This window comes from Lepidochelys kempii, chromosome 20 (assembly GCF_965140285.1).
Source record: "Lepidochelys kempii isolate rLepKem1 chromosome 20, rLepKem1.hap1, whole genome shotgun sequence".
Taxonomy (NCBI): domain Eukaryota; kingdom Metazoa; phylum Chordata; order Testudines; family Cheloniidae; genus Lepidochelys; species Lepidochelys kempii.
Genome location: NC_136399.1, coordinates 21676044 through 21704001, shown reverse-complemented (window position 1 = coordinate 21704001; position 27958 = coordinate 21676044). Strand labels below are relative to the sequence as shown.

At 49.4% G+C, this 27958-nt stretch overlaps 1 protein-coding gene across 3 annotated transcripts; it reads left to right on the top strand.

Annotated features, from left to right (window-relative positions):
* Window positions 1-28: 28 nt before the first annotated feature.
* On the top strand, window positions 29-14111 carry LOC140900851 (C-type lectin domain family 4 member G). 3 transcript variants are annotated; one of them, XM_073318753.2, is made up of 10 exons: window positions 174-262; window positions 349-460; window positions 2390-2515; window positions 5061-5123; window positions 8077-8139; window positions 8326-8388; window positions 9428-9517; window positions 10341-10492; window positions 12067-12173; window positions 13067-14110. In XM_073318753.2, the coding sequence occupies exons 3-10, from the start codon at window positions 2500-2502 to the stop codon at window positions 13203-13205; spliced, it is 693 nt and encodes a 230-aa protein (XP_073174854.2). In that variant the 5' UTR covers window positions 174-262; window positions 349-460; window positions 2390-2499; the 3' UTR covers window positions 13206-14110. The 3 variants fall into 3 exon arrangements, with proteins under 3 accessions (XP_073174853.2, XP_073174854.2, XP_073174855.2); XM_073318752.2 differs by lacking the exon at window positions 349-460 and having other exon boundaries at window positions 29-262; window positions 13067-14111; XM_073318754.2 differs by lacking the exons at window positions 174-262; window positions 349-460 and adding an exon at window positions 1292-1364.
* Window positions 14112-27958: the final 13847 nt, after the last annotated feature.

Genomic DNA, 27958 nt, shown 5'->3' with positions numbered 1-27958 from the left:
GGATGAAGGCTCCCAGCTGCTAGAGGAGAAGTGACAGGGTCACAGATCTCTGTGTTCTGAAGAGAGGAAGAGTGGCTGGGTACATGTGTTTCCTTTTCCAGGAAAGATGCTCAGAACCTCAGCTGGTATAAAAGCCGTTTGAGCCATTGGGGTAGGAAGAGGCTCAGAGTGATGCCTTCAGGCAGCATTTACCAAAAGTGCGAAGAGTCCGACCAAGGGACGCTCAAGGAACAGGAGACAGAAATGGCTTTTGGGAGAGCAGGTAACCCCAGGCTGCATTAGTGGGAGAGTGCGCAATCATTTCCTGCTAATCAGCTCACTCCTTGATAACACGCCCTGATCCTGCAGACTCCACACCCCAGTGAAGCCAAGAGGAGGGCGGCGTCAGCGAGGTTTGCAGGATTGGGCCCTACTTATGGAGCGGCATAGTGCTCAGCAGCGAAGTCAGACTCGAAGGCAGGTCTGTACTCTGGGAGGGTGGCATTTCATACATCACAGCAGGAGGTGCTGGGCAGAGCCAGGCTGAGAATTCCAGGCTTGTCTCAGCAGCATTTCATCAGATGTTTATGTTTGGTGCTTGCATACTCTGGCAATGAGGGGTTTAAAAGCAGGGGAGCAAGAGAGAGAGAGAGTGTATGGGGATGGAGGGGTGCTGTATGATGATAGATAGATAGATAGATAGCTGTGGATGAACTGGTGTGTATGGAGATTGTGAGATAGATATGGATGGATGTGTGTGTATGGGGATGGATAGATAGGTGGGGGGTATATGGAGATGGATGGAGGGGGGTGTATGGGGATGGATGGAGGAGGGTGTATGGGGATGGATGGATGGATGGACGGATGGAGGAGTATGGGGATGGCTGGATGGGGTTGTATAGGGATGGCTAGCATTTATGGGATTGAATGGATAAATGGATAAATAGATCCATTTTGCATCCATATTGCACTCAGGACTAGTGTCCACAATGTACGAGTTGCTGGGCGCTGGAGCCTGTCGTACACAATTGCAGGTTATACCATCAGGAGCCTTGGCCCTGATCCCTGTCCCAGCCCAGGGGTGGATGTGTTACGAGAGGCATTTCAGAGCCAGAGTTCTGCTGATCAGGCGGGATGTCCCTGCGTTGTGCAATAGGAACATGCCTCGTGCAATTCTGCGCTTACAGCAGATTTGTGCTTCTTTTCTTCCTCTTTTTTTACTTTCATTCCTGGGAAGTGAAGGGGGATACGTGCGTGTGTGTGTGGGAGGGGGCGCTGATTTGAGATGTAGGCGTTGGAGACACAGCTGCTTCCTTCCCCTCCCCAGCCCCGCTGCTGACAGCAGCACAGTGGGCTGGGGCAGTGGAGGAAGGGGGGGTTGGCTGGTGAGTACATGGTACTGTGCATGGAGCAACGCTCTGAACCAAGGGCTTGTCCCTGCCTGGAGGAGGCTACAGTGGCTGGGACAAAGCAGCACAGAGCGGGGGGCAGCCTCTCTGCCTGGCAGGCTTCATGGCACATGAGTCTGCAGCAAGATGGGGAGGAATCTTAGAGGACAGTGTATGGGGGAGCATAGGGCACTGGGGGGGAGGCCAGGGCTGGCCATAGGGAGGTGGTACAAGCAACCATCAGGAGGGGAGCACGGACTGAACAGGGGGTGAGGGGGAGATGTAGGCAGGGGTTGCAGCCGCGGAGCTGTATCCTGATAGTGGAAGGCAGTCAAAGCAGAGAGAGGAAAGGGTGGGAGGTGACACCCCAGGGAATCATCCCAGCATCTCACATGGATCTCATGGCCTGGCTCCCCCAAAGGATCCTTCGGAAAACAGAGAGGACTCCCAGGAAATGGGGTTCTCTTACTTCTGGGGCTTAGGCTCAATGGAAATCCAGGTGGGCAAATGATAGATAGATAGGGTGGATATAAGGAGCAATGGTCTCAAGTTGCAGTGGGGGAGGTCTAGGTTGGATATTAGGAAAAACTCTTTCACTCGGAGTGTGGTGAAGCACTGGAATGGGTTACCTAGGGATTTGGTGGAATCTCCATCCTTAGAAGTTTTTAAGGCCCAGCTTGACAAAGCCCTGGCTGGGATGATTTAGTTGGGGATTGGTCCTGCTTTGAGCAGGGGGTTGGACTAGATGACCTCCTGATGTCTCTTTCAACCCTAATATTCTATGATTCTATAGGGATAGATAGATAGAGGGTGTGAATTCCCCTGCATGCTCTGTGCTGCACAGAGATTCCTGACCCCAGTGGCACGTCCATCTCTATTTATGAATTACAATAATAGTGAATTCTGAATTCCCCTAGTGCCTTCCCCGCGAGGCTTCGAGCACACCTGCTCCCGCAGCACTGGTTCGCCAGAGGGCAGGGACCAATGCTCTAACCCCCGCTGTCTCTGCTCCTGCCTTCCAGGGAATTCCTTGCTGCAGTGCGGTAGCGGCCTGAATGGGGAGGAAAGGTCTGTATTACCCCTTTACGCTGTGAACGCCGTGTCGTTTGTATTATGGGTCATCCTCCTCGCCATGGTGATTGGAAAGTGTAAGTATCCCGGAGTGCGTTTAGGACTATCACACAGGAATGGACCAGTGGAAAAGACCAGGGGTGAAATCCCGACTCCATCAAGTCAATGGCCAAACTCTCATTGGCTTCAGCAAGGCCAGGATTTCAGGCCAAGAGTCCCTCCCAGCCAGGTCCCCTTGTGTCTGGCAATGGCCAGTGTCAAGACACTGCAGGAGAAGGGATATAGGCCCCCACAATGTGTTTCATTGTGCCATAGTGCTGCTAATTGTAAGACAAGGCTCATTAAGTCAGGCCGCCTGCCCTCCAATTCACAGCAATGGGGCACCTTCCCAGAGCCCACACTGTGAGCAGGAACACGCTGGTGTTTGATTCTTGAATGTATTCACAGGTACAAGTAAGTACAATATATGTTGGGATGCCCTCTAGCAGCTGCTCCACGCAGGATAACAGCCTAACTACTCCTGCCAGTTAAGAGAGTAGCTCCTGTAGCTCAAAAGGTCTTTGCTGTGGCAGGGATTCACATCCTGCTGAGGAGCCTTGGTGGGTGTCATTACACAGAGCAGCCTCAGCGTTGTGAACTCTAGGTGGTGTTTGAATTGAAGCCCCAGCTCCAGGAGTCTTGTGATTGGGTGAGAATCTGAGCTTTCATTTAAAAATACTGAGACAGATTCTAGTTGCAGAGAAAAGCTTGGGAAAGTGATGTAATGGCTCAGAAACCAGGAGCCAAAGAAAAGAAAAGTCTATTATTTTTCACAAATCTCTTGATTTTTAAGCCAATCTTGTGATTGGAGTTGGCCAGACTGCGCCAGGGCAGAGGTCATTCAGAGGGGACTCTGGGTGAAATCCTTGAAGCCAGTGAGGCACCTAAGGCTCCTACTGCAATCCACAAAACTCCCACTGAGCACTGTAGGCACCTAAACTCACTCGACACCTCTAGGCATGCGCACTCCTGCCTCCCTCGAGGCATCTGGATGCTTGTCTCCCACCTAAGCCCCTATACAAATCCTTTCTGCTCCTCTGCCAGGGAGGAGGGATTTGAACCTGGGTCGCCCACATCCCAAGTGAGTGTTCTGACCATTGGGCTATAAATTATAAAGTGGGCAGCAGCACCTCCTCCCCTGCATTTTGTGTAGAACGAGGTAGGCACCTAACTCATTCCCAAAAGACACTACTTAGGTGCCTAAGCCAGGAGAGGACTTCCTGTCTGTGGATCACTAGTGAAGCTAGATACTTCCCATTCCTGCAGCCTGGACTAGCATGCCTAGCTCTGAGAAAAGGGCGGGGATGGCTCATCAGTATCTCCCATTGGCTACTGTCACGGTTCCTCCCCAACTCTGAACTCTAGGGTACAGATGTGGGGACCTGCATGAAAAACCTCCTAAGCTTCTCTTTACCAGCTTAGGTCAAAACTTCCCCAAGGTACAAAATATTACATCCGTTATCCTTGGACTGGCCGCTACCACCACCAAACTAATACTGGTTACTGGGGAAGAGCTGTTTGGACGCGTCCTTCCCCCCAAAATACTTCCCAAAACCTTGCACCCCACTTCCTGGACAAGGTTTGGTAAAAAGCCTCACCAATTTGCCTAGGTGACTACAGACCCAGACCCTTGGATCTTAAGAACAATGAACAATCCTCCCAACACTTGCACCCCCCCTTTCCTGGGAAATGTTGGATAAAAAGCCTCACCAATTTGCATAGGTGACCACAGACCCAAACCCTTGGATCTGAGAACAATGAAAAAGCATTCAGTGTTTTACAAGAAGACTTTTAATAAAAAATAGAAGTAAATAGAAATAAAGAAATCCCCCCTGTAAAATCAGGATGGTAGATATCTTACAGGGTAATTAGATTCAAAAACATAGAGAACCCCTCTAGGCAAAACCTTAAGTTACAAAAAAGATACACAGACAGAAATAGTTATTCTATTCAGCACAATTCTTTTCTCAGCCATTTAAAGAAATCATAATCTAACACATACCTAGCTAGATTACTTACTAAAAGTTCTAAGACTCCATTCCTGTTCTGTCCCTGGCCAAGACGACTACAGACAGACACAGACCCTTTGTTTCTCTCCCTCCTCCCAGCTTTTGAAAGTATCTTGTCTCCTCATTGGTCATTTTGGTCAGGTGCCAGCGAGGTTACCTTTAGCTTCTTAACCCTTTACAGGTGAGAGGAGCTTTCCCCTGGCCAGGAGGGATTTCAAAGGGGTTTACCCTTCCCTTTAGATTTATGACAGCTACTTACACAGCTCCCCGCCTAGCGTGCTGGGTTTTGGGGATTGCACTCAGATGCATTGCTCTCCCCAGTCATTGTATCGGAACCTGGGCATGTAACTTGGCTTTGTGGGTGTTCCTGGGATTTTCTAGGCACTGTGGTGCTCAGCATTGCAATGCCAAAATCCCTTTGGGGATATCACCCTCAGAGATTATCTCCCCAGGGGGAAGTTGGAAAGTAGAAATGCAGCATGTCGCTCTATGCTGTGAACCCAAATCGAAAACTCAGCCCCCCCCAACCCCCCAAATCATATAAACAACAGCTGGGGTCTGTCCTTCTGTCTAGACTCGGAGATGTCCAAGGAGCTGGAGCAGTTGCGGACTGGTCAATCCATGCTGAGAGGCAACGGTAACAATTCAGTTTACTTATGAGTGTCCGTGTATTTGTATTATTGATGTTGCCCCTTTGGCAGAAGCAAAATCGGAGGTGCTGTCGGGTTTGTTCCTGTTAGGGGGAGCAATCGCTGCTCCCAAGCAGGTCTGTTCTCGCTGTGATCTTGTTTTGTTACAACATCTTGTTCCCTTGAACACAACAGGAACAAACAGCTGCAGGCTGTTCCCTGTCTCGGAAATCCCCCGTCTGCCCCTTCAGCTCTGTGCCCAAGAAACTCCATCTCTGCTTCCTGACAGGGTCCCGCTCACAGCTTCTTCAGCCTCCCTCATACACAGGCTGCTCCGAGCACCTGGGGCTACAACCAGGGTGCCCCTCGACGCACACGGCTCTTTCCTGCCATGCAGCCTGGTGCCTTGGGTGGTCACTTTCATTGTCTGCAGCTGTTTCACTACATAAATGAGGTTGATTGCTCCTCCTGTTGGGTCTAAAAGTGGATACTTGGAACTCATTGGCTATAACAAGGACTGTGATTGTCTATGGATCCCAGACTCGCCTGTTAGGTGTATTATGGCAGCACCCAAGAGCCCCAGTTATGAACCAGGACTCCATTGTGTGAGGTGCTGTACAAACATAGTACACAAAGCCAGTTCCTGCCCCAAAGAGCTTCCAACCTAAGTGTAAGACATGGGATGATAGGTGGAGACAGACAGACAGGGAGGGGGACACAGGGAAACAAGAAATACCAAACCTCTCTTCTTTTCTGTTCTGCTCCGATTAACTAACTAATGGTTTGATCTGAAACCCACCGAACCAATAGAAAGGCTCCCATTGTCTTCAGTGGTGTTTGGCTCAGGGTCTATCTAATTAGTTAGAATCATAGAATGATAGAATCATAGAATATCAGGGTTGGAAGGGACCTCAGGAGGTCATCTAGTCCAACCTGCTGCTCAAAGCAGGACCAATCCCCAATTAAATCATCCCAGCCAGGGCTTTGTCAAGCCTGACCTTAAAAACTTCTAAGGAAGGAGATTCTACCACCTCCCTAGGTAACGCATTCCAGTGTTTCACCACCCTCCTAGTGAAAAAGTTTTTCCTAATATCCAACCTAAACCTCCCCCACTGCAACTTGAGACCATTACTCCTTGTCCTGTCCTCTTCTACCACTGAGAATAGTCTAGAACCATCCTCTCTGGAACCACCTCTCAGGTAGTTGAAAGCAGCTATCAAATCCCCCCTCATTCTTCTCTTCTGCAGACTAAACAATCCCAGTTCCCTCAGCCTCTCCTCATAAGTCATGTGTTCCAGACCCCTAATAATTTTTGTTGCCCTTCGCTGGACTCTCTCCAATTTATCCACATCCTTCTTGTAGTGTGGGGCCCAAAACTGGACACAGTACTCCAGATGACGCCTCACCAATGTCGAGTAGAGGGGGACGATCACGTCCCTCGATCTGCTCGCTATGTCCCTACTTATACATCCCAAAATGCCATTGGCCTTCTTAGCAACAAGGGCACACTGCTGACTCATATCCAGCTTCTCGTCCACTGTCACCCCTAGGTCCTTTTCCGCAGAACTGCTGCCTAGCCATTCGGTCCCTAGTCTGTAGCTGTGCATTGGGTTCTTCCGTCCTAAGTGCAGGACCCTGCACTTATCCTTATTGAACCTCATCAGATTTCTTTTGGCCCAATCCTCCAATTTGTCTAGGTCCTTCTGTATCCTATCCCTCCCCTCCAGCGTATCTACCACTCCTCCCAGTTTAGTATCATCCGCAAATTTGCTGAGAGTGCAATCCACACCATCCTCCAGATCATTTATGAAGATATTGAACAAAACCGGCCCCAGGACCGACCCCTGGGGCACTCCACTTGACACCAGCTGCCAACTAGACAAGGAGCCATTGATCACTACCCGTTGAGCCCGACAATCTAGCCAACTTTCTACCCACCTTATAGTGCATTCATCCAGCCCATACTTCTTTAACTTGCTGACAAGAATACTGTGGGAGAGTGTGTCAAAAGCTTTGCTAAAGTCAAGAAACAATACATCCACTGCTTTCCCTTCATCCACAGAACCAGTAATCTCATCATAGAAGGCGATTAGATTAGTCAGGCATGACCTTCCCTTGGTGAATCCATGCTGACTGTTCCTGATCACTTTCCTCTCATGTAAGTGCTTCAGGATTGATTCTTTGAGGACCTGCTCCATGATCCAGCTAGGTTCCTGTCTGCATTAGGGAAGTTTGCACCATCGTTGCTCATAGATGTTATAGCCAGAAGGGACTGTTATGGGCCTCTAGTCTGACCTCCTGCACAGCAGAGGCCACAGAATCCCACCCAGCGATTCCTATATCCAGCCCATATCTGGTAGTCGAGCTGGAGTGGAACTTTTAGGAAGAGAAAGACAATCTTTTTATAATTCCAGGTGATGGAGAACCTGCCCCTTGTCTACAGACCATGTCCTGATAGGTAAATGCTGATGCAAACCACTAATGTAGACACACACTGGGATAATGCAAAGTAGGACTCACATCAATGGGTCTAATCCTGGTAACCTGGGCAAGCCTTGTGCCATGTGTCTGCACTAGGGATTTGCACCAGTCCACGGTGACACTAGTACAAATTTCCCTAGTCTGGATGGGCCCTAACTAAACTCACTAATGCTGTCCCCAGGCAGGGCTGGTAGCTGGAGGTGGGGTCTGAGTGAATGAGCACAAGTCAGGGAGCCCCGAGTTCTAATCTTGCTTCACTACCTGGCCTGGGGCAAGTCGCTCTCCATCTCGGAGCCTGAGTCATGGACCGTCATGGCTAGGGGACGAAAGGAAATCCACCCGCGCCGCCTCTTCCCAGGAAGGAAACCAGCCCCGGGAGACCCCAGTACCTGACAGACCCGCTCTGCTCGGGAACACGGCCCTGCCCCACGAGATGAAGAGAGGGGTAGTTCCCAGCTCACCGGCCTCTGTCTCTTCCAGGCTCCAAGACAGCGAAGCAACTGGAGACACTTCATTTCAACCAGTCCGCCATGCACAGCACTGGTACGTACTGAAGCCCTCACAGACCCACAGCCCAGCAATACCTCTACGAACCTCCTGCACCCCAGTCACGTCACTCCTCCTCCTCCCAAACTCCCCCCAACAGCCCCGATTCCCTGGCCACCTCCTTGTTCCCGCTGAGCCCTGGGTCCCCTCCCAGGAACGTGATCAGCCCTGTTTATCTCTCAGAGGTGGAGCTGGCCACGGAGCTGAAGAGGCTGCAGTCGGACCAGGCCACGCTGAGAGTGGAAGGTGAGTGCCCATGGCGGGGCGGGGGGCAGGGAGCAGGGCTCAAGCAGAGGAGGGGGTGGAGAACAGCAGAAAGAAGAGAGCGGGGTGGAGAATCTCAGCGCCAGGTTCCCATGGCGATTTGGGATCCATTCCACCCTACCCCGCCAGGCCAGCCCGCGCAAGCAGCATTTGGGATCAAGTCACCGAGGCCGGAAACCAGGGTCCTGCCCTACTCTGGGTGACCCACCGGAGGGGCGGGGACACAGCCAGTGCCCACAGAGCCTCTGCACTCAGGGCTCCTCTTGTACCAGGCTCAGTGTGTGTGACTAGCTGGGGTGAACTGGGGAAGCCAGTTCACTCTTCAGTTCCAGGGATTCTCACCCCAGGTGCATTCCCAGTCACTGCAGGAGTCTCTGGCCTTTAACGATTCCCATGGGCTGGGCTGCTACAGAGGGGGGATCTGGCTGTTTCTTTCTCCCTAGGTTCACTTGGGACCGCTAGGAGAGGGGATATGTGTTTTGGAAGCAGGGGAGGGCCGAGGGGAGGGAGATGGGGATGGTGACTCATTAGTGGCTGAGGGGAGGCAGGTAGATTAAAGGGCTGGGCAGAAGATGACCCAGGTGTAATAAACTGGGGAGCCAGAGGTAGGGAATTGTGGGGCAGGGCAGTGTGCCTGGGTATGAGGCAAGGTCAGGGCTCCTGCTGAGGTTTGGGGGCGGGGACCTGGTTTTAGATGAATGATTTTGACCCTTGTGAAAGGTTCAGGTTCAGCTGGTGATTCCGGCCAGTCCCTAATGACTGTATCAGACTGACCGTGTAACAAGCTCTGTGACTCCTGCTGCTGGGATAGGGGCCCACTTCAGTGTCACAGCCAGGCCCCAAATCCCAGTGTTTACGACCTGCACACAGGTGTGCCAGGCCCAGCTGCACACACTCGCTGCTCTAGTTGACCTCTGGCAGCTTCTGAAGTACAGAATATGGTGAGCGCCACTCGAGGCTCACAGACTGTTTAAAGGGATACAACCCTATTCCTACATGTGACAGTGTGTTGTGTTTGCAGTGTCGGAGGGTCTGGCCAAAGCGAAAAGTGACAGAGATAACATCAGGGCTGAAGCCTACAAGATTCTGGATGCTGTCCAGAAAAGGAACGGTGAGACACACGCCAGCCTCGACTTGCTGAGACTGTCAGCTCTTCACGGCAGGGACCGTCTTTCTGTTCTGTGTTTGTACCATGCCTGACAGAATGGGGCCTGATCTATGACTGCGGCATCTAAGCACTGCCATAATACATGTAATAAATAATGTACGGCACCCAGCAAATGGGGGCCTGGGCCATGGCACCTCGTGCAGTTAGGATTCCTGCTCGTTTTCCACACAAGCAGTGATAATGTTCAGGGGGCTAAGTGGGATTTCCCCTAGGTTGTCAAGGAGTCAGTTTTGTCTAATAGTTAGAGCAGGGGACTGGAATGCAGGACACCTGGGTTCTATTCCCATCTCTGAGAGGTATATGAAGTCTAGTGGTTAGAGCAGAGGGCTGGCCACTGGGACTCCTGGCTTCTATTCCCAGCTCCTTGAGGCCAATGTTGTCCAGTGCAGTGGCTTTCAACCTGTGGTACGCAGACCCCTGGGGGTCTGCAGACTATGTCTAAGATTTCCAAAGGGGTCTGCACCACCATTAGAAATGTTTTAAAGGGCCGTAAACGAAAAAAGGTTGAAAACCACTGGGCTAGTGGTTAGAGCAGGTGAGGCTGGAAATCAGGTCTCCTGAGTTCTCTTCCTAGCTTGGGAATGGTCTTGAGCAAGTTACTGCACCTCTGTCTGTCTCAGTTTCCCACCCTCTGTAAATTAAGGGTGACGCTTCCCCACCTTGGCTAGGCGTGTTGAGGTCATTGGCTAAAGGGTACTGGGCAGATGCTACTATTGTCCGTTGCAGTCCAGCGCTGAGAGTGACCTCTGCCTGTCTTGCATTGCAGACTCTGCCTGCAGCATTTGTCCAGCCGGCTGGCTGCTGAATTCAGGGACCTGCTACTACTTCTCCACAGTGCGTAAACACTGGTCCTATGCCAAGCAGGCCTGCAAAGACCAAGGTGCCGAGCTGATTATTATTGATAACCCACAAAAGCAGGTAAGTCAGGCTCACTGAGTCAAGCCACACAGCTCGGACAGGGTGTGGAGATGGTCTCCCAGCAATTGGGAGGCTCTTGGCATGAGAGAGATGCCTGGGGACAGGATAGTAGCTGACGTTTCTCTGCTCAGTGCCTAGGAAACACATTATGCACTGGTGTAAAGATGTGCACAAGAAGGGCAACAAAAATGATCAGGGGGCTGGAACAGCTTCCAGATGAGGAGAAATTAAAAAGAGTGGGACTGTTCAGCTTGGAAAAGAGACGGCTAAGGCTCTTTTGTGACAGAGGCTATAAAACCAGGACGGGTGCGGAGACAGTGAATAAAGAAGTGTTATTGACCCTTCACAGAACACAAGAATTAGGCGTCACCTGATGAAATTGATAGGCAGCAGGTTTAAACCAAACCTAAGGAGGTATTTCTTCACACAGCACACAGTCAGTCTGAGGAACTCACTGCCAGGGGATGTTGTGGAGGCCAAAAGTATAACTAGGGTCAAAAAAGAATGAGATGAGTTCCTGGAGGACAGGTCCATCAATGGCTATTAGCCAAGATGGTCAGGGACGTAACCCCATGCTCTGGGTGTCCCTAAGCCTCTGACTGCTAGAAGCTGGGAGTGGATAACACAGGATGGATTACTCAATAATTGCCCTGTTCTGTTCATGCCCTCTGAAGCACCTGGCCCTGGCCACTGTCGCAAGACAGGACACTGGGCTAGATGGGCCATTGGCTTGACCCAGTATGGCCACTCTTAGGTAGCCATTTGCAGTGCACAAGAAATTGTCTTGGTCCTACAAAACCCAGGGACCATGCTACATATACTTGAGCACCATCTATTGGCACAGGATCGAGTAGCAAACCACTTCCCAGAACACAGACTTCAGGCACTCCCCCAACTCCCAAGAGTCACTGCACAATTCATCCCAAGCGCCAGTCAGGCTGCTGGGGACCCTCAGGCAAGTCAGCCTGACAGCTCCAGGGAAGCTCCCTGGGAAGGGAACCTTTGCGGGAATCAGAGAGAGACCCCTGATTGTAAGGAGTGATGGGGAAAGGGTTTGGAGACACAGCGTCTGGTGGACGACTGGGATCCATGAGATCGTGGTCACTTGGGAGCTCCCTGATGTTTCCTGCCTAGCCTCCATGTCCACATGGTGCTTCCACATCCATCCAGAGCCGCAGCTCCCTCAGCAGGTCCTTTGGGAGGGGAGCCAGCCTGGTCTAGTGGTGCAGGACAAGCCTGGGAGCCAGGACAGCTGGGTCCTACTCGCTGCTCTGCCACTGACCTTCTGTGTGACCTGGCACAAATCACCATGCCTTAGTTTCCCCTCTCACTCTTGGTTTTGTCTGTTGGATTGTAAGCTCTTTGGGGCAGGGAGCGTCTTTCACTAGGTGTCTGTGAAGCACCTGGCCCAAGGGGGCCTCGATCTCAGTCGCTGCCTAACCCAATGGGCCACATCTCGGCACAAGGAGAACAACAGAGAGACAGAGAGGAGTACGGGCTGTGTGAGGTGGGATTGGGGTGGTGCCTTAGATTTGGGCCATATTTTATTGCAATCAATCATTTTCTTTTTTCAGGAGTTTTTGACAAAGAACACTAACGGCAAGCAGTACTGGATTGGCCTGCACGACGTTAGCAATGAAGGGACATTTATATGGGTCGACGACAGTTCTGTGTCATACAGGTCAGCCCAATCCCGCTCACTGGTACATGAGGGCAGGGTGGGGGGTTGGCTCCGGTACAACTGGCCAATCAGTACGTTTCAAACACATTGAGTCATTGGCTGAGTGGGTGGAGCTGCCCTTTCTTGATTCATCTTCCATCTGCTCTGCTCTTTAAACTGTCCAGGGTTTCCCCACAGGGAACCAGAGCTAGTGCGGTAGAGAACAAAGTGGTGGATGATGCTCAGCTTTAAATTGTCACCTTCAGCTGAGCAGTAGCAGTTTTCAGGGTCTTACGGGGCAGTTTCCCCTTTGAGAAGAAATCGGTGGAATCTGGCTCCTTCTTAGTGTAACTTGTTTATTTACACTAGACCTGGGGCAGAGGTATCACCAACAGCACCCAGGTCAGTCCCCTCTTGCATAAACCTCAGCCCAAATAGCCCAGTGTTCCCAGGAAGTGACTCTATCCTGAGAATTAACTCCACGTAGAGAGTCAGGCTGGAAGCGAGGACTGACCAAAGAGAACGTGGATCACAGCACTAACCATGCAGGGTGTCCTCCAAGCCTGGTCAGTGCTCAGCTACTCAGGAAAAGCACTTGTAAGACTGTGGGTAACTCTCACTGTAACAGTATGGCCCTGATCCACCACTGTATTACCCCAGGTTTACACCAGTGTAAATTCCATTGAAGTTAATAGCTAGACCAGTTTAAAACTGGAGTAACAGAGGTCAGTCAGGCCCTATATCATTACACTTGGCTCTTATCCAGTGCTCTGTAACAGTCAGCCTCAAACCACTTTCCAGAGGGTGAGGCCGGATCACCCTCTCTGGGGGCTTAAGTGGGATTTCAGGGAGTGCATTTCACCAGGGCTTCCCTCGAATGCCTAGCTGAGTTTGCTACTCTCTTTGATCCCCAGCAACTGGGATCGAGGGGAGCCCAACAATTTTGGCAGTGGTGAGGACTGTGTGATGATGCTCAAAGATGGGAAGTGGAACGACGCTGCGTGTACGATGAATGGGGATGGCTGGATCTGTGAAAAGAAGTGGACTTGTTAAACAGTGGCCAGGAGGAACACAACACAGCCAGTGCATCTTAATAACCACAGAGCCACCCCGTTGCCCTCTGCCCCTTCCATGCAAGGTCTGCCAGCTCTTTACAAACTTCAGTGCATTAAACCTCACAGACCTCACCCCTTCCACTCTTGGGAGCAAGGTACTATCAGTCCAACCTTATAGCTGGCGAAACTGAAGCACAAGGACTTACCCAGGTCACAGCAGTGAATCAGTGGAAGAGACTGGATTAGTACCCAGGAGTCCTGACTCCCAGTCCCCTGCTCTTATTACACCACAGTATTTCACATGGCTGGAAACAGGAGTCCTGACCACTACTGCTCTAACCACTAAACCATCCTCCCCGCCAAGAGGCCAGGGATAGAACCCAGGAATCCTGACTCTCAACCCCCCTGACTCTAATCCCTAGACCCCATTCAACTCCCAGAGCTGGGAAAAGATCCTAAGTGCCCTGAATTCCAGCCCCTGCTCTAACTATTAGACAAAACAGACTCTTTCACAATGTGGCAATTTATTGGGTGGAAAACCCAGCTAGCCCCCTGAACTATATTAATCCATTATCAGCATTTATGGGGAAAGGGGGCAGAATCCTTACTGCACAAGAAGTCAAATTTTAGAACCTGCCAGTCAATCCCATCAACATGGTATAGATCTGGTCATTTCTCTATAGTAAAGGATGTGACCAACTTCCTGGTTTAATGCAAATTTTCCTCCCCTGCTAACTAGGGCTAAAATTTACACAGCTCCAGCCGCCGCTACTGCCCCGGGGCCCTTTAAATCCCCGCCTGAGCCCTGCTGCCGAAGCCCTGGGGTAGCAGCGGCGGGACTCCGGAGGGGATTTAAAGGGCCGGGGCGGTAGCGGTGGCTAGAGCCCCAAGCCCTTTAAATCCCCGCCTGAACCCTGCTGCCGAGCCCTGGGGTAGGGGTGGGGGGGCTCTGGCGGGGATTTAAAGAGCCCCGGAGCTCCAGTCACTGCTACTGCCCCAGCCCTTTAAATCCCCGCCGGAGCCCTGCTGCCGAAGCCCTGAGGTAGCGGCGGTGGGGCTCCGGCGGGCATTTAAAGGGCCGGGGCAGTAGTGGTGGCTGGAGCCCCAGGGCCCTTTAAATCCCCAATGGAGCCCAGCCACCGCTACCCCAGGGCTCGGGCAGCTGGGCTCAGGTGGGGATTTAAAGGGCTTGGGGCTCTGACAGCTGCTACCACAGCGAAGCCCCAGGCCCTTTAAAGCTCTGCCAGAGCGCAGAGCCCTGGGGTAGCGGTGACAGCCGGGAGCCCCCAGGGCTCCTCAGTGATTTAAAAGGCCCAGGGCTCAGCTGCGGTAGCTGGAGCCCTGGGCCCTTTAAATCGCTCCCGAGCCTCCCAGCCGCCTCTGCAGCTGGTAGCTCAGGTGTGATTTAAAGGGTCCCGGGCTCCCAGCCGCCACTACCGCAGCTGGAGCCCTGGCCTGGGGAGTTAAGGCCCTGCCTCTTCCAGTTGAGGCCACGCCCCTGCTCCACACTCTGGCGTACCGGTAAGTCCTCTAACTTACTTTCACCCCGGGGGCGCCCCAGGGATGTGGGGAGCTCAGGGACTAGTGGGTAGGGTTGCCAGGTCTCCAGTTTTTGACTAGAACGTCCGGTCGAAAAGGGAAACTAGCAGCGTCCAGTCAGCACAGCTGACCGGACACTAAAAGTCCAGTTACGTGCAGTAACCCGCCTCTGCCACCGGGGAGCGGGAAGAGCAGCAGCTGTTGCTGGAGAAGCGGCTCCGCTCAGCAGCTGCTGCTCTTCCCGCCCCTCCAGGCCTGACAGACAGAACTGATTGGCTCCTGGATTGGTCCCCAAAGTAGATACCAGTGCCGTCCGGGGAGGGCGGGGGATAACCTGTCTGCCTCCCACCCCGATTTCCCCAGCCCCTCACTCCAGGGGCCGACCTCCCTCACTCTGCTGTGCCCTGATTTCCCCTCCCCAGCCCCTCGCTCCAGGGACCCCCCACCCCACTGTGCCCCCCAAAAGTTATGGTTTGCTGAATATGATTATCCTATCTTTTTATATCTAACGTTATGAATATTGATTGTATACCTGCATTTCAAATGTGTTTGCTCCCGGGGTCACACCCACAAGACAGCTTACTTCTAGTCTGGCCAGCACATTGTCAAGGGATTATACAAGTTGAATGGCCCATCAAAGAACACTTAACTCACACTGGACCATAGAAAAGGCTTATCCCTACCTGATGGACTTTCCAGCTAGAGTATGGGTCATGGCCTCTGTTATGACTCATCGAAGCAGGCGTGGGCATGTGACTAGATCATGGGATACTAAACTCCATCTTGTGCCTGTACTGTTCCACAAACTGTGCTGAGGGCTTTGCTTGGAACAGTGGGTTTCCCTCCACACAGCAGAAGCTATAACAGGCCCAAGAAACGTCTCCATTTTGCCTCGTCCCTGCTGTAATCTCTGGGCTATGGAAGCATTCTAACCAAAGGCCTGAGGACCTTCCAGGTCATTTGGAAGCAACCAGAGATTTAACAAGCCAACAGTTTAGTGCATCCCTGCTTCAAGCCTGAACCAAGAACTTTGCAATTATTGTATGTATTTGATTCCTTTAACCAATTTTAACTCTCACCTCTTGCTTTCTATAAATAAACCTTTAGATATGAGATACTAAAGGATTGACAACAGCGTCATTATTGGGTAAGATCTGAGTTATATATTGACCTGGGTATGTGGCTGCTCCTTTCACGGAGCGACTATCACCGAGTGTTTTTCTTACATCATCGGAGCAAGTGTTTATCTTTTGACCGGATTTTAAAATTGTATTCTAACGACTTAGTGCAAAACGACCGGATGGTGATGAATTTTGTAAAAAATACATTTAAATTCTTGGGCATGCCTAGCCTTGCTCAAAATGTGTTTCAACAAGCCCAGACATGTGTATCTTGCAATGCTTTTTATAGCCAGGTTATCCAATATTCTCAGGCATTACAGACAATGTTTTGTTTGGCATTATCCAACACATTTTTTATAAAGTAACTTTTCCCACAGTTGCTAGTCCCCGCGAGAATTGCAGAAAAGGGGTGTTTCCACCTCGTATCCACTTTAAAATCCGTAGGGCAGGGTTTTAAACTCTTCTCCTAGGACCCTCTTGTTGTAAATGACTTTCTGTGTTTTCTTAAGGGTTTTGGTCTCTATTTAACACTGATTTTTGTTCCTTACGATAGAGGGCTGCTGCACCTCTCTCTTTTTTGAGGTGTTTTCTCGCAGGCCCGTGCAATAGTCCAGGACTAGATCTTTCAAACTGTCAAAGTTGATCTATTGACAGTTTGCCAAGTTCAGGGTAATACCTTTGACTTTCATACAGGCCTTTCCTCCCGACAGCTTATACCCGTATGTTTTCGGGCCTGCCGACACAAACTCGGTGATCTAGCGGGATCTCACTCGTGAGGGAATTTAGAAAGAGTTTAGCGATTTGGCATTTAGCGGGGTTAAACCTGATCTCGTGGTGGCACAAACGCACGCCTTCTTTCTGGTAGAAATCGTTCAAGTACTTATTTTGTTTTTCTTCGTCTGTGCACCAGCTGGGATACCCTGAAGCCTCTTGTTTCTGGTGGAGGTGTCATTTGATGAAGTCTTTTCAGAGTACATCAGATTTTTCATTAAAAAGCCAGATTTCATATATTTTTGCCACCGCGTACCCCTTCGCTATGGCCGCGTTCAATTCCACCGTGCACCAAGTCCCCAGGATGGCCCTCTCCTCGTCAGTATGGATGCACATCTCCCGCTGCTCGGTTTCCACACAGGTTCGGCATAGCGGGAACATAAGCTTGCCACCCACTCTGACAGGTAACAATGGGAAAAAGAAGCCTTGTGTGGGGTACACTTTAACTTTTGCAATTCCAAAATAATTTGCAAGGGGTCCAAATTTGTCATAAACTATATCGGAGTGTTCGAGAGGGTATTTGGTTTTCTTTACAAAAGGGTAGAAGCTGGTAAAATCATAATAGTGGATTTCTTCCCCGGAGTTAAGTTTGTAATATAGGCGCATAGCGTTTGTCCTTCCCCCAAAAAGAGCATCCCTAGGCATGAGAGGCTAGGGCAACTGGGCTCAGTTTAAAAAACCTGCAAGCTCCCTGTCTGTTTCTTTCATCACTTCCCACTCTTGCTCTCAAAGAGTCCTCACTACAAAACCAAGTTGTTTCAGATAGTCGGTCTTGAGCTGCGTCTTGTAATAAAGAAACCCAAAAGTTGTCCCCGTCATAGGGTTTTGTGCTTTTTCACAATGACAGGTGGCACAGGCGTGGAAAAGAACACCTGTTAAACTCTAAGGCTGTGTGTACCCTGTCAACACTGGCATAACCGTCTAAAGAGTAGGAGCCTACCTGTAGTTCCCCACCCTGTAAAGCATGCCGTATTTGTATAGTTTCTTTGTGAGAGGTATACAACAGCCACTGAACAGATGGGGTCGAATATCTTTTTCCTGCCTGTGATCATTGTCTGGAGGGAGAAGAGCTACCGTGTTAGGCTCCAAAAACATAAACCTGTACATAGCCATGCAGACAGATGCCAGTGTTATGTACCAGAATGGATCTATACACAGTTTTATCTCGGTGAATTTACCAGGTTCTCTCTCTACTAGTTCTCCCTTCTCCATGATTTTCAAAATCTCTTTTCTGTAGAGGATACAAAGCTGTCTCAAAATTTTGACATCCTGCTGACAGTAATATGCGAGCTCTTTCTGCAAGTCAAACGTCTCCTACCTGTGGGCCTGCTACCAGTCGAGAAACTCTGCTTTTTCCCTGGGCATCATGCTTTCTACGCCATAGTGCTCCACACCGGGCATAGGCCCCATGTCATTTTGATTTTCTAAAGTGTTCAAAAAATGTGGAAAATACCCTTTGCACCCTTCAAACCCCATCACCTGCGGGAGCTTACCAAGCTTCATGGGTAAGAAGTTTAAAGAGTCTATAAAACGAATGCCCAGGACCTTACCTTCCACACACATTACTTTACTGCCCTGAGTGATCAGTTCTAGGCACATCTTTTCCTTCATTAACTGTCTAATGATGAAGTATGCATCGTAACCTTTGGAATTGTGCGCCTGGAACGTGTAGACCCGGAACTCTTTGCCAATAAAGGTCTGAACAAACACAGAAAGACACTCATCACCCTTAAATTCCCAGGACTTTTCCGGCTTGAGGGACATAGCAAAAATGTAATTGGGAGTGTGCAACCCAGTCTCCTGTGTGTATTCAGAATCATAACAAATACACTTTTCTGAGGATTCGGGCTTTCTAAGGCTGTCCATAAAACCGAGGTGACCGTCTACATCACCAGCGATCAAAGCCTGACCCCGCTTATAGCGCCTCCCTTTACACCTGTGCCGCTTGTCCACGGAAGACTGACCCTTATCGCACAACGTTTTAGACAGGCATTCAACTTGTTCTGTCGACGCCCAGTCGATGTGTCTGTCTAAACGCTCTCTGGACTGACAATACAGTCTACAGCGAGGAGACCTCAGCTGCACGTCCACGCTGTCTGAGCATGTTATGCTCAAGCAGAGGCAGCAGCTGGACCTGCAAGAGTGGCCGTGACTGTGCACCGTGGGGCAAAACTCACCGTAATTTTTTGCTCCAAACAACTTTTTCACAACCAGAACCCCCTAGTAATGCTCATCGTGCAACAGGATGAAATAAGTCTTGGGGTAAACTGCCCCCCCCATTTTAAAAAAGCCCCTTTCGCCGCATACAGCACCACCTGTATGTTGACTCCTAAATTCTGTTCAGACATTGCTACGTCACTGAGCATAATCTTTCTTTGATCTGACCAGCCCAGTTTCTCATGCAACTTTCTCGCCCCCGCTAACGATTCCGCGTCCGTAGGTTTATGGTCGGACATGACAGCCAAGAGTCCACGCGCAAAACACAGATGGGTACCCGTGTAAGTCAGGTCTACTAAACATTGTCTCTTTTTTATGGATGATTTGACTACTGAGGATAGAATTTAAAACTCTATGAGCGGTCCCCACCCCTGTTTTTTTACAACTGTCACAACGAGGTGCAATGTCCCATTGACATGCAACTCTATTGCTCTGTGGCAGCTTTGAGGTCTGATTGAAGAAATCTTCAGCAGACAGCTCATCCCTAGTTCTTCAGACCAAAAACAACGGTTTAGTTAAATTACAGCTCTCTAAATGTAACTGAACATAATCATCAGGGCCTACCCTACCATTAACGTCATTGAGAACTAACTGTATCCCCCTGTGTATGGCTTCAACAACCTGCTGAGCTGAATTTATTCGCTCAAGATTGACAAAATGAAATTCCTCACAATACACCGACCCCCCAAATCTAGGTAATTCACGTTGCCAACTTCTCACTCTCTCCATACACACCTCTGCATTTTCAGGGTTACTTGGGGGTTCCTCTACGGGACCATCAGCGGCATCTTCTACATCAGATGCTATTTGAGAGTCAGACTCCGAGGCGCCTCCGTGAGGGTCATCGGGAGAAGATGGGGACCCATCATTCTAAAGAGCCCTCTGGGGAATTTTCTAAACCAGACTCTGTGTGAGAGTCTGATTCCACCTCCCCATTTTCAGACATGCCAGTTAGAGAGCCTCCAGTCGAGGGCATCTCTTTTTGTCCCCCCTCCCCATTACCTCTTTAGCTCTTTTTAAAATTTTTACAGCGATCCTGGCCTGGAACTTTTTGGCAGCCATTTGTTTGTCCACCAAGCGCTATCCCCCCTTTTGTTTACACCTGAGCTGATGTGTATCCTTGCGGGTGCCCTTTTCCATGACTAGTCACGCCTGCGCAGAGCCAAAAATTGAAATATTTTTCAAAAAGTCACCCACCAAAGCTTTTGCTTTGTTGATGTGCTTTCCAGCCCTCCGTTCTTTTAGACCCCCTGAAGATACACCATTCACCGGTATTCTGAACGAGGCATCATATTTTCCCCAAACCTTTTTTAGAATGCCGTTCTTTTAGAACCCCCGAGGATACAGCGTCCCTCAGTCTTCTGAACGAAGCATCGTAGGTGGGCGTTTTCACTCACGGTTTTCTCAGGGCTTGGTGTGGAGGTGGCCGCTGAGGAACTGGAGTTGTGTTTGCGTGGTTGGTTTTCACCAGAGTTTTTTGTTTTGTCCTTGGCTTTGACGTAATTGAGGTTTGGACTGCCCTGATGCTTCATCTGCACTCTTGTGCCGTTTTGAGTTGTTAAAGGTCTCAAAGCAGATTTCTGGTTCTTTGGCTGGTCTGGTGGAGGTGTCCCTGTAGCTTTGACTACAGCATTGTCAGGAGAACTGCACATACCCGATTAGGGGGGAAGGAACATATTACAAAACTTAACTTTACCATCTTTCTCACCCACACCGATGTATTTACTTAAAATACAAAACCTCATAACCTCACAAACACAATATATTTACTGGGCTTCATCCATACATCTGGGGAATTTTTCTTTTCAGCTGTCTCTTTTCTTTTTCTTTTAAGCTTGTTTACCCTCTGGTCTGAGGGTCTCTCATGTTTTGATCGTACTGTGGAGCAGACAATATTATTATGATTATTATTATTATTATAATTATTATAAATCACATGAAACTGTCTTGTAAACTTAAAAATAAAATATTCATTAGGGTGTTTTTCTATTTAAAAAGTCAGAGCTTTCAAACAAAATAATCCATTTCAGGCTGTACAACAAACAGGAGTTTTGAGTTTATTTCTACCACTTTAAAACAAAAAACAACAAACCCGCAAACATTTTTTTTAAATACACCTCATTTTGCAAAATAAAAACCAAACTGCTTTTAAAATCAACTTTTAAAATCCAGTTTAAAACACATTTTGCACAGTAAAAAAACACCCTGTTAGTTTGAAACACACCATTACCATCAGTTTGCAGCCATATACTTTAAAAAAAACCCACCTATGTTTTTTTACACACAGAGAGAGAGAGAGAGAGAGAGAGAGAGAGAGAGAGAGAGAGAGAGAGTTTAAAACACAAAAAGAAAAGGAGTACTTGTGGCACCTTAGAGACTAACCAATTTATTTGAGCATAAGCTTTCGTGAGCTACAGCTCACTTCATCGGATGCATACTGTGGAAAATACAGAAGATGTTTTTATACACACAAACCATGAAAAAATGAGTGTTTATCACTACAAAAGGTTTTCTCTCCCCACACCCTACTCTCCTGCTGGTAATAGCTTATCTAAAGTGATCACTCTCCTTACAATGTGTATGATAATCAAGGTGGGCCATTTCCAGCACAAATCCAGGTTTTCTCAACCCCCCCCCCCCCCCAAAGAAAAACAAACCCACTCTCCTGTTGGTAATAGCTTATCTAAAGTGATCACTTACATTGTAAGGAAACCTGGATTTGTGCTGGAAATGGCCCACCTTGATTATTAATGTGTGTGGTGGGGTTTTTTGGTTGGTTGTTTTGGTTTTTTTTGGTAAATATAGTATTTTAAACTTTTAATGGCTTTGAATTGCTAGAAAGAGTGACCCATAGCATTCAAAACCACTCCTGGGTCATATTTAAACTGTCCAGTAGAGTTCTGCCAGTTCCTGGGTCATTTTCACTGTCCAGTAGAGTTCTGCCAATTCCTGGGTCATTTTCACTGTCCAGTAGTGCTCTACCAACTCCAGGGATTATATTTAAACTGCCCAATAGCATCTGCGAATTCCTGAGGTTTTATTTCATTTCATATTAATCCGAACTCACCCATCCACCTCCCTTACTATGGGTGCACACCCATCAAATTTATCCCTATAGCAACAAGGGTAAGGAATCACAGTTACCGTCACTATTCAGTGGGGGTGTGGTTAAAACCATTCAGTTCAACAGGATGAGGCAACTCTGTTGTACTCAAACACATGTCTGAACCATCCCTGTTTTGTTTTCGTGTTGTAAGCAGAGGCAGGATGAGCTCTACCCTGACATCTGGTGGTGAGTTGTGGAAAAGGACTTCAGGAGCTGATCTCGTTTGCACAGGCACACCCACCCCGCCTAGCATGAGCCCACAGGAGCCCAAACGGTCACTTTGGCTGCTGTGGGATCCCCAGTGTCTCTGTTATTGGGGCAGGAAGAATAAAGTGTCGTTATCCTGATTATGTGAACCAAGGACAGTGGAACTGTACTTGGCCTTTTATGACGGAGGGACTCACCATCAACTAAGTAGCACTCGCTAGGCAAGGGACAAGGATTGCAAAAGCCAGTGAATTGAGAGAGTTTGAGGATGGAGGTTTGTGCCTAGTGGTGTGAGCCCCCTTCTGAGGGCCCCAAACACCAATTGCACCTTCTCTCCATTGTGTAATATCAGAGAGAATTTTGATTCTATTAGGAGTTTGGTTACAGACTGCAGAGCTGAATTCACTTTGGGTTCATGGTGCCCCAGCTCTGAGGCCCACTACTACTTAACACAGTATTCAGTGATTTCAACTTGACGTAGGGAAGCTTCAGTGCCCCACTGGTGGGGGCTTGACCTGGTTTTGCATTGTGTTTCTGGAATGGAACTCCTAGATACTGAACCTAGACCCTGTTGTTGCCAACTCTGATGGGCAGAAGGGTTACACTGTAAATACATTTTTAGGATTTGTTCCCCTCCCACTTCACAGCTTGTTGCTGTAAATGGGTCTCTTTTACACAAAGACACAAGAGCTAGGTTCTCACAAACCATTTTTTTTCAATTTAAAAGTCATACAGCTTCTTGAAAACAAACCCAGATGCTCCATAAAAACTTTTAGCTCACTTAAGGGCCAGAGACCTTCTAACAGAAACACAGATAATCACAAAGCCCTTTTCATTCAATTTTTTAAAATGTACAGCGACCAAGTTTTATATTGCATGTTTGTCCCCTCATCATTCTCTCAATTAATCCTTTTAGATTTCTTACAAATAGTCTTTTTCTTAAGCAGGGTTCTGTCAGTTTTTGTGTGGACCAGACGGTCAATGTAACGCTGTAAGCAGGCATCTTCCATTTTGGACATTTTCTTTAAAACACGGTCAGGGTCTCCACTGAATTGCACAGCATTTCTCAAGGTCACCGCTTGCGCTAAATGTTCTTGGGTTAGGCACAGATGTTGCATAACATAACCTATGGCAATAATAGTGTTCAATAAGCTTTCCAAACACAGCTCAGCACACAGGCCCCAGAGCTTGCAGTTTCTATCCATTGAAGTCCAAGTCACACGGGCATGGTGCCATTGGGCTGGGGCATTTATGACACAGCCCTCACCATTTTCAAAAAGCTTTTCCCTAAGACAGTGATGAAGAACAGCATAAACAGCAACGCGTACAATAGTCCGCATAACATTTTTACGCTCGTGACGTGGCACTGGCTCAGCGAGTTCCATGCCAAGTCTCCTCCTAAACTCCTCATAGCCGTCCTCCTCAGAGTCATTTTCAACAATTTCTAGCGGCGTTGAAGAAAAACAAGGCGAGCCTGGTTCACCTTCGCTGCTTGATGCAACGCTGTCCAGTGTTAGGATATAGATATTCAGGTCTGTCTATAAAGGCCTATACTCTAAGAATTTAGGTGTATTCTTATCACTTGGCCAGTTATAGAGGTATAAAAGAAAGAATCAAAACCACTGTCTGCCAGTGTAAGGGCCTTCTCTTACTGTGACAGTCTGAGGCCCTGTTCTTAGGCTAAGGCCTTTGGCTAAGCAACAGAGGCAGCCATAAGCTGGGAAGCGAACAGTCACATCCTCACATTCCAAACTAGTCACATTGAAATAAGGTGCTATTGAGCTGTTAGGCACTATCAGGACAGGATTGTATTCCTATCACCTCCAGAGAAAGGGAAGTGCCTAGAAAATGTAAAAGGAAACTTAGTTTGATAGCATCCTGTCTGGCAAGAACTCACTTATCAATAGCTGGGATGTGGAATCCTCACTTCTGTATTGTCTTGTCATTATAGTTCCCACTTTGCTGTTGTTTGTCTGTATCATCTCTGTCTGGTTCTGTGATTGTTTCTGTCTGCTGTATAATTAATTTTGCTGGGTGTAAACTAATTAAGGTGGTGGGATATAATTGGGTACATAATCGTGTTACAATATGTTAGGATTGGTTAGTTAAATTTCAGGAAAATGATTGGTTAAGGTATAGCAAAGCAGAACTCAAGTTTTCCTATATAGTCTGCAGTCAATCAGGAAGTAGGGGGGTGGGGGTGGGCATGCGGGTGAGGGAGATGGGAACAGGGAATGGGGGTAAGGAAATTGCAATCATGTTTGCTAAAGAGGGAAATGGGAACAGGGAATGGGGGTAAGGAAATTGGAATAATGTTTTGCTCAGGGCAGGAATGAGAACAGGGACACAGGTGTAAGGCTCTGTGGTGTCAGAGCTGGGAAGGAGGACACTAAGGAAGGAAACTGGAATCATGCTTGCTGGAAGTTCACCCCAATAAACATCGAATTGTTTGCACCTTTGGACTTCGGGCATTGTTGCTCTCTGTTCATGCGAGAAGGACCAGGGAAGTAAGTGGGTGAAGGAATAAGCCCCCTAACATCCAGGGCCTCCGGGTCCTCTAGAAAGGCATCGTCAAGCTGTCGAGAGATTTTCAGACAAGAAACAAGCGTAAGTTCCCACTACTTGTTTTTAGATTTACACAACCCCTGGTTCCTAACCCCATTACACCCAATCATCGACTGTCGCTTCTTAATCATTCATTTACCGGAGCTACGTCTTTTCCATTCACCTTGTCTGCCAGTGCCTTCCCCGAGCCATGATCTCCTTCCTCCTCCAGGGTGGTGGATGACGAGAGGCCACCATGCTCATGGGGGTGTCTCATGAGCAGTTGGGCTTCAGGGTCGGATTCTGGCATATCCATCAATGGCTGGGCCAAAGGAATCCCCTTGGCTTCTCTCTCATCCTCTTCAGAACTGTCGCTGCTGTAGCGCTTTCTCCACACAACTCCAAAGGTCCTCGGGGCTAAAACAAAGTCTGAAGGTCTCACATGGGAGGTAAAAGAGTCCACGTTTCCTCTCAGACTTTCCACAATTTCTAAAACATGTCTTCTTGGTAAGAGATGGCCTCCTCTTCCCAGCGCTGGGACTTATGAGGTGATGGTGCTGCATTCTGATTGGCAGAGGTCGTTGGAAGGAATCCTTAGAGGGGTCACACGACCCTCTTCTGGGCGGTTGACCCCGTCCCAGAACCCACCCTATTTTGGTCGAATCTCCTTTCGGAGCTGTCCTCTGTGGCCAAAACCCATCACGATTGGTAGAGGGTGGTGGGAGGAGTTCTTAGAGGGGTCACACGAGCCACTTCCTGATGGGTCACCCCGCCCCAGAATTCCCCCCAATTGGACAAATCTCCTCTCGGGGTGGTCCCCAGTGGCTGAAACCCCTCCTGATTGGTAGAGGGCAGTGGGAGGAGTTTTTAGAGGGGTCACACAAACTCCGGAACTCCCCCTGATTGGTCAAATCTTCTCTCGAGGTGTTCCTGTTGGGGCAAAATCCATCCTGATCAGCAGAGGACAGTGGGAGGAGTTCTTACAGGGGTCACATGACACACCTTGCTTCCGGACATGTGTCCGCCTTGACCCCGGAAGTAATACTCCCATGAGGTGGGACTTCCGGTGACCTGTGTGCAGGGCTTACAGGGTCAAGGGGTGGGGTTAACGTTTGATTGATGGTAGGGCCCTTATACTACTCGCACCCGCGACCCAAAATTGGAACAAGAGAGACTATAATACTGGAGAGAAAGAAAGGAATGTTTTAAATGTTTTAAATCCTTGTACTGTGCTGTAAATTCTTTTCCCCAAATTAATTAAAAACATTAATTTGTATTTTTTATTTTTCTATTTTTTTTGTTGTTTTATAAAACAATACAGCAACTATAATACTGGCCAGTATTATACTTTTATAAATAGAATACAACAACCATAATACTGGCCCGTATTAGCCATTCTCCTACTGCTCAGATGCTGTAAGGGAGATAAGGATCAGGCCCTGTAAAGTAGGCTGGGTTGATTTTTTATGATTCGAAGTGTTTTTATTACACATCAGGACATCTAGTCATTCTGATTTAATTGGGGATTGGTCCTGCTTTTGAGCAGGGGGTTGGGCTCGATGACCTCCTGAGGTCCCTTCCAACCCTGATATTCTATGATTCTATGCAGCCTCTGGACAAGCTCAGTGATAAGCATGTACATTACACTGCTTGCTCAGGGGTCATTACTGTAGAAACAGCCAAGTACTGGCCCAGATCCTCAAATACACCTGAGCTTTAGACTCTGGGTTGTTCTAAATTACGCTGTCTTGTAACAGCGATTGCTGTACGGGAGATTGCTGTAGCACCGGGGTCGGCAACGTTTGGCATGCAGCCCCCCAGGGTAAGCCCCCTGGTGGGCTGGGCCAGTTTGTTTATCTGCCGCGTCCGCAGGTTTGGCCGATCGCGGATCCCACTGGCCACGGTTCCCCACTGCAGGCCAATGGGGGCTGCAGGAAGCCGTGGCCAGCACATCCCTCGCCCCGCGCTGCTTCCCACAGCCCCCATTGGCCTACAGCGGGGAACCACGGCCAGTGGGAGCCGTGATGGGCCGAACCTGCGGACGCGGCGGGTAAACAAACTGGCCTGGCCCGCCAGGGGCTTACCCCGGGGGGCTGCGTGCCAAACGTTGCCAAACCCTGCGGTAGCACAGCGCACACTGTGTGTGCCTGTAGTGGGCTGGTCACCGGCTCCTGCTCTGAAGGGCTTGAAATCGGCCCTGGGAGAGGGCTCAGCGTGCCAGAGGGCTGCTGCTGCTAGGAGAGCAGCGAGCCTCGGCTGACTGGGGAAAGAGCCACAGAGGCGGCCATGCCCCAACAGCTGGCCTGTATGAAAAGGCTGGGAGCCAGGCGCTCAGAAAGGCTCTGTCCAGGCTTGTAGGGCGTAGGGCCTGGCTGTCTGCAGAAAGGGGAGTGGGAGTGAAGCCGGGCTGGGGAAAGGCCAGAGGAGCTCCAGGCTGGCAACTCCCCAGGCTGCAGGGCCTGGTCCTAGGCCCACAGAGGTAGTGGGTGGTAGAGGAAGGCAGCTGGTCCAAACCCCCCTGGCCTATGATGAGTGGCTTTTACACTGCAGCCTGCCCCAGGGAGTGGGGGCTTGATGGTGACTGGCAGTAGCGCAGACTGAGGCAAGGTGGGGATTGGAGGGTTGTGGGTTCCCCGGAGAGGGGAGACCCAGAGGCAGGGTGTGGGGGGTATTGCCAAGGGGCAGCACCCCAGATAAAAAGGCACCAGGGTCCGGGAGGGCCAGGGGGCCAGGGGACAGTGAGACACCGGCCGGCAGAGGGTGCTCCGTGCTGGAAAGAGCTAATTCCCGGACGACCAGCAGGAGGCGCCGCAGGGGTGAGTCGTAGTGCTGCTCCCGTGCCATCTTCTGTTTCCAGCTCACACCCCATATACTTGGGTGGGAAGCTAGGAGTTGGTGACCTACAGCCAGCTATGCTGGCTCTACGCTATATCCGCTAGTTCTCTGTGTGTTAGGGATTTGCACATGCTGGGGAATTCCTAGCTGCCTCTTAGGGCAGCTTTGTGGCTACTTTGCCCTGCTCCACGGCAACATAGGGCAGCAAAAAGGTGACTTTACAACTAACCCCACCCCTATTTATGCACCTACATGTGATTGTTAGGAGTCTAAGTTTAGGTACCCAGGTTTGGAAAATTCAGTCACCTGGCATAAAGTTGTCTGACAAATATGCCTTTAAACATCATTCCCCTTGTTTTTCAAATATCTATTTTAAACACCACAATGTTGACAGAGATTTAGGTGCCCTAA